The sequence below is a fragment of the Astatotilapia calliptera genome, chromosome 8, assembly GCF_964374335.1.
Source record: "Astatotilapia calliptera chromosome 8, fAstCal68.1, whole genome shotgun sequence".
Lineage (NCBI taxonomy): Eukaryota > Metazoa > Chordata > Actinopteri > Cichliformes > Cichlidae > Astatotilapia > Astatotilapia calliptera.
This window is the reverse complement of record NC_137429.1, coordinates 27111584-27127905: the sequence shown is the minus strand read 5'-3', so window position 1 is coordinate 27127905 and position 16322 is coordinate 27111584. Positions and strand designations below refer to the sequence as shown.

General features: G+C 41.3%; 1 protein-coding gene across 7 annotated transcripts in view; it reads left to right on the top strand.

The window, feature by feature from the left end:
• The first annotated feature begins 298 nt into the window (after positions 1 to 298).
• shisa6b (shisa family member 6b) overlaps positions 299 to 16322 on the top strand; it is a 76777-nt gene continuing 60753 nt past the window's right edge. For 5 of the 7 annotated variants that reach the window (XM_080305673.1, XM_080305672.1, XM_026177434.2 and 2 more), the window contains exons 1-4: positions 300 to 590; positions 968 to 1873; positions 3450 to 3610; positions 15859 to 15960. In XM_080305673.1, the coding sequence (XP_080161799.1) occupies positions 1350 to 1873; positions 3450 to 3610; positions 15859 to 15960 (787 nt within the window). In that variant the 5' untranslated portion in view covers positions 300 to 590; positions 968 to 1349. Of the gene's footprint in view, positions 591 to 967; positions 1874 to 3449; positions 3611 to 15858; positions 15961 to 16322 lie in introns of all 7 variants that reach the window. The other 2 variants (XM_026177436.2, XM_080305674.1) reach the window with 2 other exon arrangements.

Genomic DNA, 16322 nt, shown 5'->3' with positions numbered 1-16322 from the left:
TGCATTTCAGTGCAACAGTGCTGAACACACACTTGACTGGTAATTTAGCCCTATCAGTTTTCCACAATCCCCCAGGTACCATGGCTTGGCTACAGTGCCAACGTGAATGACTTAATCTGGAATAATGAGTGTGTTAACTGTGATCGGGAGCACAGCTTAGTGTTGATTCCTCCTGAAAACAATGCGTGTTTACAGACATTAAGCCACAAAATGATAACAGCCAGTCGCACAGAAAGGTCAGGAAATTGCGCAGAAGACTGCAAGCACGAATAAGCATGCAACCCATGCGGAGAGTGAAGGATGCTGCCGGATACCGCCAGCGAACAAGAGGTCTGTGCAGCCATTTAATTTAGAAGTGTTAATGCCAATAACCAGGCTTGCTTGGAGGAGGAGAAGGAGAAAAAAGAAGAAGACGGGGGTGCAATTTACCGATACATGGCTGAGTTCTGACGCCAGCACCGAAGTGATGTAAGACAAGAGGGAGGGAGAAAACCAAGAAGGAGGAGAGGAGAGGAGAAGTAGAGAGATAGGGAGAGAGACTTTCAGAGACCCAGACACAGAGCAACTCCCCAGTGGGTATCCTAACAGAGGTAGGCTGGCTTTTCATACTCCCACTCCGAATTAAAATACCGTGAATATATCGAGAAAAATAAAAGTCGTCAACTTACTTTGAATCCTCTTTGAAATTAATGACTGGAATGCTCTTGGCGCCACGTTTAGTTTAGTACTGCAATGCTCGGGTGTGATGCTTAACATAAAGATAACACACCAGATTCATTTGGACGATCCTGTGACGTGTGGGTGGAATGTTATCAAGTTCGAGGTGTCGCGCAAACTGCACGAACGAACTCAAATTCATGACTCAAATGTGTCGGGATATTTATACGGGTAGAAAAATGAATTAATGACGCGCTTCTGACGTGAGGATAATACCTAATGAGCTCATTTGTTTTATTTGTTCCCCCAGCCTAACTTTGACTCTTAACGGAGCTGACTGTGGGCTCCAGATATCAGCACCTCGGATAGCGACGCGCCGCAACAGCTCAGCAGAGGCGGGGAGAACGCGCAGAGCCCGGGCGGCTGTCAGTTCCTGAGCCCGGTCAAGATATGGTTGTGCTCTCCTGTCTACACTCGGCGAAGGCTCGCAATGGGCTTTAGTGTGTCCATTGCATAATAACTGCAGAGAATGCCCTTGACAACAGTCCGCACAGAGTTGCATTCAGCATGACGGCTGCACAGGACACTGACCGAATAGGGGAAGACTTGCACGAGACTGAACCTTTGAGCGTTTAACCAGAGTTGAAGTGTCTGTGCAAGCACATAACACTGGAAGACTTCTTCACATTATCATGGGGATAAGGTACCTTTTATTGCTGCTGATCTACCTGGACCCCCTGTGCGTCTTGAGCGCCGCAACGGGCGGTAAAAAACCCAAGCCAGCGACCAGGAAGGCTCCGAAAGCCACCGCTATCCCCACGGTCGTCCCGCAGAAGACTCCAAAACCGTCGCCCGTCAGGAAACACGAGTCCTGCAAGGGCTACTTCGATGTAAGCGGGCAGTTTGACAGTGCGTTCGAGTGCAACAACACAGATCACCGGTACTGCTGCGGGACGTGCTTCCTGCGCTTTTGCTGCGAGTATAAGAAAGACCGACTTGATCAGACTGCGTGCACGAACTACGTAACGCCGGGCTGGTTGGAGACGGCCACTCCGTCCCCCATCCCGACCAATGATCCCTATCTCTCCATGGATCAGACCAACACGGCGGTCTACATCACCTGTGGGATCATAGCCTTCATCATAGTGTTGGGAGTGTCGGCCAAAGTTGCATATGACAAAGCCACAGAGCCGCCTCAAGAAATGAATATACACAGGTGAGTGGGAGGAAGACTGTAATAATTCTGCTTAACATGCTCCCTTTAATCAAGAAACAAAGCTGCATATTAAAAGTCTGCCTTTTGCACTTCATGCATATGTATAACTGGACAGACCATAATATGCACAGAGATGTAGAGTCCATTTACAGGCAGGGGCTAAAGGTCAAAGAAACAGGCCCAAAGTGCTGTCAAATGCGATATTTTTCAAGCAAGCAACTTGTTTTCTTCCTCTCCATCAGCGCTAACGAAGTGAAAATGAGGCTGGTAAAGCGCTGGAATGAATGAACAGACTGTTATCTAAAAGGCAGCACTTCTCAGATCAAATTGTGTTCGATCTGCAGCAGATGTTAAATCCCAGAAAAACCAAAGCCTAAAATAATTATAGAGAGAAGTTGAAAGAGTGTTATCATACTGATACTGATTGTGGTAGGCTGGTGCTCCTGAAACAAGTGCGTGCATCTGCTATGAGTGGGAGTGAGAAGGACTAATGGCCAACGTTTATATTTTATGTTTTTTAGTTCATATTGCAGAATTAAAAAAAGAAAAAGTAATTGTAACTAGTGCTGGAGTCTAACACTAGTCTGCATACTGGGCTCAGGAGGCAACCAGCCAGCTGTCAAGAATCATACTTGACAGCCCTCTCTTCAGCCTCTACACATCAGCACATGGCTGTCTGATGTGTTCAGGTGAGGAGGTGGATGAGGATGCTTAGCAGAGATGACGCAACTGCATCCCATCTCCTCATACTGGCCCCATCAAACACGGGCAGACCAACGCGAACAAATGCTGACACATAAGATCTTCAACACTGAATTGTTTTTTTATTATTACTGAATGCATTATTCACAGTCTTGAGCAATCTTAAGTCTGTGAATAATAGATGATGTTTGCATTAATGTTTTGGCTGTATCAAGGCTGTGTGACACGCATGCACCACTGGCACCACCACATTCCATAAGGGTCACAAAGGAGGGCAGGGTGGGAAAGGGATGAATCGCTGAGGTGGGGAGAGGGGGGAGGTAAAGTGAAGCTAAGATATTAATTTAAAGGCAAAGGTTAAACCACCAATATATTTGTCGTACAAAAGCTTTGAGATGCTGCGGCGCCTTCAAAGTAATTAGATTTCCCCCCATTTTTTCTAAGTATGATGTCAGAAAAAAAGCAAACAAACATTTTTTTTACTTTCTTTCATCATGATTGCTTCTCTCCCTCTTTCACCCCCCTCGAGGGCTTCATCCTTCCACATGCACCTGGTGCGGTCTGAAAAACATTCAAATTCAACCCAATTAGCTGAGATACTCACACATCCAACGCTGTTTCTCTTGCAAATGAACATTCGTCATGTTCCCAGACGTGTTAAAAAAAGAAAAAAAAGAAAAGAGAGAGAGAGACAGAAGAACAAGAAACGGAGCAGCCCTGAATTACCCATAATAGCGCAACACTGTTTCAACAATCCACGTCTGGTTTTTAACTGTGTTCAGATGCATGCACAGAGACAACCTGTACAAAGAGGAAAAGCCTCCTTTTTGGTGTAATGTTCACACTTGTTTGCTGTGTGCTTGTCTGTTTTTAGGGCCCTTGCAGACATCCTGAGGCAGCAGGGGCCCATCCCTATATCACAATACGACTGTGAGAATTTTGCAGCCATGAATGGCTCACCCAAAGACAACACACCAGTCAGAACCTCATCCAAGAACCACTACACCCCTGTTCACACCTCCAAATCCAACCATGGTAAGAGCTCTTCTTGCTCTCCTCTCTATACTCGAAGCTCTAAAGCTTATGTTTATGGCTGAAGGGACATTTCAGCAGCTGAACCCTGTGCCTGTGTCTTTGAGAGCATTTTTGTGCAATGCATTTGCAGCATATCATCATTATTTGTGTGTAAAATTCTGCAATACCATTCAAATCGCAGCCACTGTACTGACCCTTTCAGCATTTTAATCTTCCGTGGTAACATCCTGTAATCATCTGATTTGAGCAAAAGAGAAGAGAGAGCAACAGCGAGACTAAAGGACAGATAATCACAGACTAGCAAAGGTAGACCTGCCCAGCAGATTCTGATAGGCTGGAAGTGATGACCTCTCACTCAGTCAGCACACACACGGAGTCATTTAACCTTGCAATTGCAAGAACAGACAGGAGTGTGAGTCATTAATATGGCCTGAAAAACGGACACAGAATCCAGGCAGCACTGGCAGGTTCACAGACAAAGCAGGTGTTATCAGATGGAGAGATACAAAGCCACTTGGGGAGAGGGACACAGATGGAAAATAATGAGATATTACAATGGAGTTGCTGAGATGGAAAGAAAAACAGAAAGATGTTAAGCCTCTGTGCAGGATGAGCAAATGCAGAGATACGGAGTAGAAAATTAAAGGTGATGTAGCTCTGAAAGCACGGCAGACTTTACTGCTGTGTAACGTTTTCTGTGGCATGATCTATTAATTTATCTATGTATTTACTGTCAGAGAAGAAACTTCCCCTTGCTATACATATACCCCTAATGTAAAGCTCAGGTGGTTGACACTGGTAAGTAACTACAAATTGTGTTTTTTAATTTTTAAGTCCGGCTGGGGGATTTCCTGCAAGTTATATAAACTAAACTAAAATTAAAAGCCAGAAGAAACTGTCTTTACATACGTCAGTATATGACAGCTTAACTTTTCATGAGTTCAGCAAGAAAATTTAGTTTCATTTTTAAAATAACAGAACAATATAAAATAATTCTCATACGCAAACTTCCCTTAGCTAAAAAAAAGTCTAAGAATGACATTCGAGCAACACGTGGGAAGGCTGAACTGTCATGTTGTCATCCAAGGCCTCAATAAAAGACAATCAGCTAACAGTTACTCAGAGTCAAAGTGTTTGCTTGGATGCTTTCACACTGTGATAAATGACAAACAAGCAGTTATCTCTGTTTAGAAATCATCTTGCTGTATAGAAATTCTTATTATATCCAAACTATAGTTGGACAGGGTATATATATCACTTTGATACTCTGAATGAGCACTCAAAGCATTTTCGGACTTTGAGGGCTATCTGTCATTCAAATACTCCAATGCAGGCATCGGACAATTTGCTGTGTAGTACCTTTTCCGAGGCTACTTTGACTTGTGGACTGAGAGAGCTGGAGATCGAACCTCAGATTAGTGGACAAAGTTTTGAGACAAAGTGTTTTGATCTCTGCCAGCAGCTTCACAGCTCGGATGCTGTGAGAAAATGAGCAGGTTGGAGAAATCAGAAGTGAAAGGATATTGTGAGCCACTGTTTTTTACCTTTGGAAATATGGTTGCTAGTTTGCTAACTGACCTTGAGATAATGTTGGCTGTTCTCACTTTCAGTCAGTTCCATAAATATGTGTATCATACTAAAACACATCTGAGCCCCCAAATCCAGGGCAAATAAATGAATTCTCATACATACATGGACGATTACGCAGGTTACTTCACCTGAGAAAAGGCACAAAAGCAGCCTGATGGCAGCCAATATTGTCAGCTCATTGTACAGTAGGAGAACATGTAAGTGTAGATGTGGAAGTTATAGTGTTGAATGTAAAAAACGTCATGAAAATTTAATTGAAAGCACTACAGTGCCAAAGAGTCTCAGTACATTATATTGCAGTATATATTAAAGTGGAAACTAGTGCAGAAAATACAGGGAGTGCAGAATTATTAGGCAAATGAGTATTTTGTCCACATCATCCTCTTCATGCATGTTGTCTTACTCCAAGCTGTATAGGCTCGAAAGCCTACTACCAATTAAGCATATTAGGTGATGTGCATCTCTGTAATGAGAAGGGGTGTGGTCTATTGACATCAGCACCCTATATCAGGTGTGCATAATTATTAGGCAACTTCCTTTCCTTTGGCAAAATGGGTCAAAAGAAGGACTTGACAGGCTCAGAAAAGTCAAAAATAGTGAGATATCTTGCAGAGGGATGCAGCAGTCTCAAAATTGCAAAGCTTCTGAAGCGTGATCATCGAACAATCAAGCGTTTCATTCAAAATAGTCAACAGGGTCGCAAGAAGCGTGTGGAAAAACCAAGGCGCAAAATAACTGCCCATGAACTGAGAAAAGTCAAGCGTGCAGCTGCCAAGATGCCACTTGCCACCAGTTTGGCCATATTTCAGAGCTGCAACATCACTGGAGTGCCCAAAAGCACAAGGTGTGCAATACTCAGAGACATGGCCAAGGTAAGAAAGGCTGAAAGACGACCACCACTGAACAAGACACACAAGCTGAAACGTCAAGACTGGGCCAAGAAATATCTCAAGACTGGTTTTTCTAAGGTTTTATGGACTGATGAAATGAGAGTGAGTCTTGATGGGCCAGATGGATGGGCCCGTGGCTGGATTGGTAAAGGGCAGAGAGCTCCAGTCCGACTCAGACGCCAGCAAGGTGGAGGTGGAGTACTGGTTTGGGCTGGTATCATCAAAGATGAGCTTGTGGGGCCTTTTCGGGTTGAGGATGGAGTCAAGCTCAACTCCCAGTCCTACTGCCAGTTTCTGGAAGACACCTTCTTCAAGCAGTGGTACAGGAAGAAGTCTGCATCCTTCAAGAAAAACATGATTTTCATGCAGGACAATGCTCCATCACACGCGTCCAAGTACTCCACAGCGTGGCTGGCAAGAAAGGGTATAAAAGAAGAAAAACTAATGACATGGCCACCTTGTTCACCTGATCTGAACCCCATTGAGAACCTGTGGTCCATCATCAAATGTGAGATTTACAAGGAGGGAAAACAGTACACCTCTCTGAACAGTGTCTGGGAGGCTGTGGTTGCTGCTGCACGCAATGTTGATGGTGAACAGATCAAAACACTGACAGAATCCATGGATGGCAGGCTTTTGAGTGTCCTTGCAAAGAAAGGTGGCTATATTGGTCGCTGATTTGTTTTTGTTTTGTTTTTGAATGTCAGAAATGTATATTTGTGAATGTGGAGATGTTATATTGGTTTCACTGGTAAAAATAAATAATTGAAATGGGTATATATTTGTTTTTTGTTAAGTTGCCTAATAATTATGCACAGTAATAGTCACCTGCACACACAGATATCCCCCTAAAATAGCTAAAACTAAAAACTACTTCCAAAAACATTCAGCTTTGATATTAATGAGTTTTTTGGGTTCATTGAGAACATGGTTGTTGTTCAATAATAAAATTATTCCTCAAAAATACAACTTGCCTAATAATTTTGCACTCCTTGTATATAAACTGGTGCACAAATGTAGTCCAGAATGTAGGAAATAAACTGCCTGATGCTATCCCCTAAGATGCCACCCCCACCTATCCCTCGATTAAATCTTAATCCATGCCTATTTTTCCACTCTTTTTGAAATGTTTTAATTAGAAACCAATCATATAACAACATATTTATATTAATCGATGAGAGAGTCATAACGACCTTCAGAAAATGTGAGCAAAGAGAATATTATAGCTAAAATGTTTATTTTCTGAGCTGTAGATGTAAGCAGCACAGAACCTAACACAGTACATGAAGTTGTTATGGCTGAGTTGTGTGACAAGACAGCAACAGTCTCTCTGCATCCTCATCTTTAAATAATAGATTGTGCATATTCTCAGCTCTATTTGGGTTTGCAGCTGCTTGAATGTCATGTAAACTTGGCCTCTTTCTGTCACTTTCACATCTATCACACACTTGGGGGGGGGGGGGGGGGGCATTTTTCTTGCAGTACAGTGCTTGTTGCAGCTGCAGTCTGCATTCATTCACTTAATGTCTCCTCAGCTTAGTGAATGAATTGGTCTATCCTTAATGGTCACTTGCCGGCCCATGCACAGAGAGGGAGAGAGGGCAGATGCAAAGCTGCACATGTCAGCCTGCCTTCAGTGCACACTTGCATGTTTTTTTCCTCACATGAGCTCGGGCATCGCTTTATCTTTATATTGCTCTGTCGCCTGTGTTTTGCCTGCTTGCAGAGAGTCACTGCAAAGAGAATACAACTTGCGCCAGCTCTGCTCAGTCTATCCTAGATAAAATAGAAAAACCCACCCCCTCCACATCAGGGACCTCAGCCGTCCTGATGGGGTTGGACATGAAAGGCAGTGACAGTGCGGGCACAAGTGTCGTTAATGTGTGCATATAAATTGAGAGAACAGAGAGGGAGTCCACTCGCTCACATAGAAAATGCATATTCATGTACGCCTAAATGGGCATTTGGCACAGAATGGCAAGGCAGGCCTCTTAAGGAGAGGGTTCTCGGGTGGAACTGTTGCTGCTGGCACTTCACATCCAGAGGCTTTCTGAGACACTTTTATATCAGGTGGACAGACCTCATGAAGTAAAAGGCTAAGGGGCCCAAGAGGATCCTGTCAACTTATGTCTAAAGTGGGTATAACAGCCATATCTTCTTTGATCTTTGCATTTAAACATGTCCGGTCTCTCTTAGCTGCAGAGATGTCCTCCCCAACATATTTTAAAATCCTTTATTTCAGCCCTTTTCTAAAAATACACGCTGATTTATTTTTTCACATCACAGATCTTGTGTGGCAACATGGTACCCTTGGTGCATTGCAAAACATCCCTGCATTTTTTTTAAATAAAAAAAAAGAGCGGCCTACAGCAAAAACAGTACAGACAGCATAATATGATACCAGCGCAAGTGCTTCTATTTTTATTCGAATCCACTCTGCATTGTTGTGTGGCTCAGATCCTCTTTTAGGTCGGGGTGTAAACACAGAGCACCCCGGAGCCACAACAAGGAGCCGGCCTTGAAAGGGAGGAGCAGATACCTTTGCAGGAGTTTGCCGTCGGTTAAAGTAAACAATAACCGCCTCTCTGAGTAATGCAGTTTGGCCCACAGCTCTCTTCAGATGAAGCTGATTTATTCACCACAAACCACAGGCACAGAGTTGCCTGTTTTTCGGAGGGTTTTTAAAGTGTTGCTTGGTTTACTGTCTGACAGTTTCCTAATGCAGAGAATGATGAAGTAAAGTTTTCAGGTACAGAAACCAAAAAATACTAGTCAAGCGCATTTGTTCCTTATAGGCAGGCCAACTAGAATTCCCTAAAATCACAGTGTTTTAAAAGCATTCACTTCACTTAGAACACTTGCAGGGATTGGTAGTACTCTTACTGAAAGAGAGATCAGATCTTTGAGAGATCTTATGTTTGTCTCCCTGTTAAATGCAGAAGAGAATGAAAGAATCCTCCATCTCCTAATGAGCAACGTCTTGAGTGGTCAGGCCCAGTTTTCAAAAGTAGAATGGGTGAACTACAACAATAAACTTGTAATGAGTTGAATTAAAGATTGGATTATAATTTATGGTGTTGAGTTCATTGAATCGCCGCATGTTAGGGTTCTCGTAGCAGCTGAAAAGCCTTGAGCTGGTATTTATATATCTGCACTGTATGCAGCACTGAAGGGATGTGAGCTGTCAGTTCCTTTTATGCGATGACTCTCGAGCTTAAAGGTCAGCTGCTGTGGACAATTAGAGGTCGTGATGATACAACAACATTTTCGGCTGTTTGGCGGTTATGACGTGATCTTCAGATACATATTTTTAAAAGCGTTCTGTGTGTAGCACCTTCTTTCCACATAAACCCCAAATTTTGCCTAAACAACAAAACAGTGAATTAATTACTCTAATTATTTGCCAATAGGCACTTTTATAATTATATTCAGTGAGGCATCCCGCCTCAACCACTACTACACACATGTAACAAACATCTGCTTCCTCTTCTTGCTGCTTCTTTCCAATTAATCCTTGAAGTGTGCAGCAATAACATCTCCGCTGTGACCTCACTGGCTCCCCATTGGCCAGATAATCATCAGGCCCCATGTTAAAAACAACATTTCTGTGCTGACTGCATCAACATGTTTATTAGAAGCTTTCTCTTGAGTGCACCTGTGTTTAACCTGAGCAACTGAGAGACTCCACCTAATTGTTTCCTGCCCTAGATCTCATTATTGCCCCTTATTATACAGCTGGACTTCTGGCACCCCGAGTGCCAGACATATGTGTGTATGTGGATACAGTAAGTGTGTTTCAGGTGCAGAGGCAGGAATCCAACTATATCCCGCAGCTGTTGTGGTTTAAGACAGCCCAGAGTGGGTTAGAACTTAGGACTGCACTGCACAATTAGTTTCATGAGAGGGCAGGGGCATGTATTTTCCAAGGTATCACTGAAAATGTTTCCTTTAGAGGTTTCAGCTTATATAACAGAGAAACTGAAAAAGAATGAGATATGTGACACTGAGCTACAGTCAAATGGCTTTATCAAAATGACACATATAGTTCTGATCATTCTCTAAAACCAGCATATAAATGGTATTACGGTTTAATTTAGGAAGCAGACTTAAAATTCACAGAGGACTGATCAAATACCATTAAGTACACTTAAAAGTAAATGAATGTGCAATATTAAATATTAGCTCTCTTTCTTATAAATCACTATTTATAAATCAATAAATAATTGATCAGAATGATGATTTTCTTTTCCATAGGAAACCTTGTTACAACAATGTGAATATGTTAGTTTAAATAAATTAGCACCCACAAGTCATACTGTCAGAGGCCAAGGAGAGGAGTGGCAGCAGTCTTTTACTTATTTTACTTATTAATCAACCAAAGACCTGGACAGAGTTATGAATCATTTGAAAGCCACTCTGAACTTTGTCCACCCTTATCAGAGAAGCCAAAAATCAGGTGTTATCTGTTTTAGTGCTTCCTAATGAACATTCATACTCTGATGGATGCATCGGAGAGCAACTTGGGGTTCGTATCTTGCCCAAGGATACTTGGCAAGCAAACTGGAGGAGCCAGGGATCGAACCTCTACCTCCAGAGCTACAGCCACCCCCAGCCTTAACACCTCATTTAATTTTTTATTAGAGAAAATATAAATAAGCCCAGCCATGCCTTTAATCATACTCAGGTTACAACCCCAGATACTTTGGCTGCTCCAAAAAAGAAGGCAACAAATCAGAGATCGACACTGGCGACAGAGGTTGGTACCTTGCGTAACTGATAAATCTGTGCCTTAAAGTAGATAACATCATTTGGAGAGAAAATTGCATTAAAGATCTTAATTTGGGTGGAAAAAAATCAAAAATCCAAAACTGTACCACAATAAGAGTCTTCCATAAAGCTAGAACGTTTACTATTTGGTACGATCAAGGAAAACAACCCCAGGTTTCTTTTCTGCACTGTAGCCACGCTGACGGAGTCAGAGCTCTCTTGAGCCAATTATTCCTTTTTGACCTAAATTAGCAAGGACTTTATGAATTTCTTTACATATTTTAACCAATAGAGAAAAAAATATTCACAGCTATCCCACAGATGTGTCATTAAGCAGAGGAACTTAGAGTCATTCTCTCCAATCAATTTTTCAGAGTTAACTTCAATAATGTCTTCCTTTAAAACATCAATACTCCATCCTTACAAGATTGTTAAAAAAAGTTTCACCATTTATGAATGATTTAATTTTAAATATGATTAATCCATCTTTATTAACAGGCTGTGAACCACACGCTTTTAAGGCCCTTACTCAATCCAGCCATAAAAAAACAGTTTCCAACCTTCCTATCATTTAAAAAAAATCTTTGTCAAACAGTTAACTGATCATTTACAAAGGAATGTTGTTTTATTGGAAAGCGTTTCAGTCAGGAGTTAGAGTACATCATGTCACAGAAACAGCATGAGTGACTGGCGTCTGACAGTGGCCTCACCTCTGTATTGTTCCTGTTCGATCTCAGCCCAGTGCTTTGAATCATATCAATCTGACAGAGTCTAATTTGTGTATGTAAATGGGGAGTTTTCCTCAGACACAAAAGTTAGTCATGGAGTTCCACAGAGGACTGTGCTGGGACCAATACTTTTTACATTGTACATGTTTCCTTTAGGGAATTTTATTAGAAAGGACTGCACACATTTTCATTGCTATGCAGGGGAAACCCAGTTTTATTTATCCATGAAGTCTCATGGTACAAATCACCTAGTTAAACTACAGGCATTTTTTAAGTTAGTATACTTGGCCTGAAACATTTAGGACATTTAGAAACATGGTATCCAACCAGATATTTACTTTAGGTGGCATTACCTTGTCCTTCAGTAATAATGTGAGAAATATTGGAGTCATTTGTGACCAGGAAATGTCCTTCAGTGAGCACATCAAACAAATATATAGGATCACTCTGATTCATTTGTGCATTCTTGCTAAAATTAGAAACATCTTGTCTCAGACACTGATTCATGCAATTATAACTTCAAGGCTATAATAATTCATTTTTATCAGTTTGCTCTAAAAGCTTCCCAAAAAGCTTTCAGTTGATCCAGAGCTCCGCAGCAAGAGTACTAACTGGGACTGGAAAGAGACACCACATTCCTCCCATATTAGTTTCTCCTCATCAACTCCTTGTTCAGCTCAGAGTTGAATTTAAAATCCTTCTCCTCACATATAATATCTTGTATTATCAAGCCGCATCATGGAATCAGCCTTCAGTTTGGATTTGGGAAATAGACACTGCCTCTGCTTTTAAGATTAGGCATAAAGCTTTCCTGTTTGATAAAGCTCATAGTTAGGGAGAATCAGTTGACCCTGAACCAGTCTTTAGTTATGCTGCAATAAGCTCAGGCTGCTTGGCTGCTCATTCCTTTTAACTGGTGTTTATACACTACTACTGCATTTAATCATAGGTTAGAATTGAACTCTGGCTCTCTCTTCCGTAATCTGTTTTTTGTCCTGACTGGTCTCTTCCCCTCACCCCCAACAGTTCTCTGCAGATGGCTGCCGCTCCCTGAGCCTGTTTCTTTCAGAGCTTTCTTCCTCTTAAAAGAGAGTTTTTCCTTCTCACTGTCACCAAGTGCTCGCTCAAAGGGGGTCATGTGATTGTTTCTGTTTCTTTCTAATATTGTAGGTTCTTTAAATTACAGTATAAAGCATCTCTATGTGACCGTTGTTGTGAATTGATGTTCGAAAAATTAAACTTAACTGAATTGAATTGAATCAAATTACTTTTGCCTGGCTGTGTTGGACCTTAATCGACCTTGGATTCAGATAGTCTCTCCAATGCCTGCCAAGCTGCACTACATCAGGCTTTGTTCATAATATAATTATCTTATTATTCACATTTTTCCAATTTCAGAGGTGTAGGTGTGCAGTGAAGAGGTCAGATTAAAAAAAATATTACCATATGAATCCTCAGCGTGCATTGGCTCCAGCGGCTGTTCATTTCCATAGTACATCATTGAGGTGAAAGTCACGATTTTCTTTGTATCAAGGAGGATAAATTAATAATGTGCAACGTTCTCTCTGCAGACTCTTCATGCTATCTCTCAGCAGTGAGCAGTGGGAGAGAAAGCGGGAGGGGAAAAAAGGTGGATTCTGATCACTTTTGAATGGTTTTTCCAGGGTCGTTACAATGGCCTGTGGAGTTACCTACCAATGACAAATATGACAAAAGAAGACAATAGTGCAGCAGCACTAGCAATTCTGCATGTGATATATATACATGCATGCTGGTATGACTGAATGCGTAAAATAACCCTTGTAGATATTCTATCTGCAGCATGAAGGCAGCACAGGGAGAGGTGTGATTGAGTTCAAAGTGCACTAGTATGTGGGTGGTGGAAACATATTGCTTTGTTTCTTCTTCTTCCTTTTTTTTTTGAATATCACAGCACTGTGTTTGCAGCTGCTGTTCACATTTCAGCCACTTCCCCTCAATCCATGTCTGAGGGGTAATGACACCATGGGAAAATTTTATATTTGGCACAAAAAAAACAAACAAAACACATCTGAGGCAAATAAGAAATTTGATAGAAACACTCAAACACAATTTAGCTGCCCTGCAAATGTTCTTTTAAAGTGAAACATTGTTGATTTTATACGTTAGTATATATATTATATTCCAAGGGTTCTATCAGTATTAAAGTGGTTCTATATTTAGTTTCCATTAAAAACTGATACATAACTTTTTGAGCTTTGTAATTTCTATACATTTCTATATGTCATTTTTTGTGTAAATGTTACATTTTACTGCGTCAGTGTCACAAAGAAAATGAAAAAATCTGTGATATTTGTGCTTTTCAGTGATATAAAAGAGTTACAATGACACGGACAATTACATGCCAACACAGTAAAAGCAATAATCTAAATGTCCAATCTCTGCCATTAGTCTGATTGTGCATTTTCAATAACCGTAAAGTATTCTATCCTGTCACCAAACACTGAGTCAAACTAATAAATTAAATCTTTGTCCTAACTGTCAGATTCACTTGTAATGGGCGCCACCTTTTGACATTTGAATATGAGTTCTGGGAGAAAGCAGGTAGCTTTTATAGTTAATTTCTAACATTTCATATCAAGTGGCTGCAGCTCAGGAGGTAAAACGAGTCATTTAATAATCGGAGAGCTTTGTACACGACATTGGAGTGTGACTGAACCCTGAATTTAGTTTGTGAATGTTAAATAAAAGCATTTGTATGAATCTGTGTAAATAGATGAATGAAGCTCATAGACAGCGCTTTGAGTGCATGAACAGAGTAGAAAAGCACTACATAAGTACCAGCTTATTTACTATGGTAAATGGCCTGTCTTTATATAGCGCTTTACTAGTCCCTAAGGACCCCAAAGCGCTTTACATATCCAGTCATCCACCCATTCACACACACATTCACACACTGGTGATGGCAGCTACATTGTAGCCACAGCCACCCTGGGGCGCACTGACAGAGGCGAGGCTGCCAGACACTGGCACCAGCGGGCCCTCTGACCACCACCAGTAGGCAACGGGTGAAGTGTCTTGCCCAAGGACACAACGACCGAGACTGTCCGAGCCGGGTCTCGAACCGGCAACCTTCCGATTACAAAATAATCTAAACTAAACTAAACTAAACTAAAATAACAAGTGAGTAAAAAATGAAAATATTAATTTGTTATAGTCCCACAAGTGATTGAATATGCTACTTTCAGAAAGGGTAAGGCTTCAACGGGATGGTCAACATTATTGCAAAGGTTCGATTATACTTTATACTTTACTTTTACAGTTGCCTTCCCTGGAAGTGCTAGCAGATTATTTCCCACGTTGTCTTCCATTGCACATGGTTTAGCATTTTTGTCCCTCTGGCTCAATGTCGCCATTGTGTTTCATGTTGCTTTTTTCTTAACCTTAACTGTCCAGACTTAAACAGTCTAAACACAGTGTGGATATGGCAAAAAACTCATGTTGACCACCAATTGTTGACTGTAACACACAGTTTTCCCCTTGTCTCTTTGAATTTTAAAATTTTTGAGTTGCTGCAGGAAAAGCAAGTGTGCCTCCAACAATATCCAAATTTAAGCATATTTAAATAAAGCTTGTTAATTTTTAGCTTAACATCTCATTGTGAGTCAGATGCTTATGTTTGACATCATTCCCTTATGACGTTTAAAAATTACTGCAATATTATGCCTTCTTATTAATCAGGGAAAATGGGTGTATTTAGTCACTTCTGCATAACAGGATATTTTGGTGGGATAAAGCTCCCTTCTTTATTGATTGGCATGGTGGTTAGTACTGTTGCCTCACACAAGAAGGTTCCTGGTTTGAACCCTAGCTGGAGTTGTTTTGTGTGGAGTTTGTAATGTTATTGCTAGACCTGCATGGGTTTTTTTCAGTTGATCTTATTTCCTCTGTCCCAAGGTCATATATGTTAACTGGTTAATAGGCCATGGACGTGAGGTATAAAGTGTTTGAAGTACATAGAATAATTTGATGTATGATTAAAAATGTCACTTGTAGTGCTTTAAGCGGTCAGTGAGACTGGGAAAATGCTGCGTAAATGCAAGTACACATCTTGGACAGCACGCCCTCAGTATCTCAGACACAAGTTACCTACTGGTTACACAAAATTTAAACGTTCATATTCAGGATTCAGAACACTAACACTGTGCATTCAGGTCTCCCCAACTGCTGTGTTATAATGTTTCTGTGTTGTGGCTCTACATGCTTGCCTCTGTGTGTCTCTGTATGTGATCAGGTCTCCACTACGGAAAAGAGAGCGTCAGAAGCAGTGGAGGCGCTGACCTTCACAACTTTATCTCTTCTGGTTTTGTGACACTGGGACGAGGCCATCAGAAAGGTAAAGTAGTTTTTCTGTCCTCGTTTCCTTCTCTTTTTCTTACTTAGAAGTTTAAATTCTTTTTGTGCAAACACCACACTTTATACCTGCTGAATGCTTAAAGTCCTGCTCACTGTTCCACTCACATCACCGATGATCAACTACGAGACACTGGACAGAGGTAAAATATTTCCAGATTCAATTTCCCTATCCAGTCCCCATGAATACATTTTGCAATCAAATACAAGCAAGCATAAACATAGCTCCGGTGATGGGCGACATGGGGTGGAGAAGGTGACTTTGTGTATGCATTCTCAACCCACATGCACCTATTAGTAGGGCGGGGGTAGAGTTTTCCCATGGGTAACACACTGATTAGTATG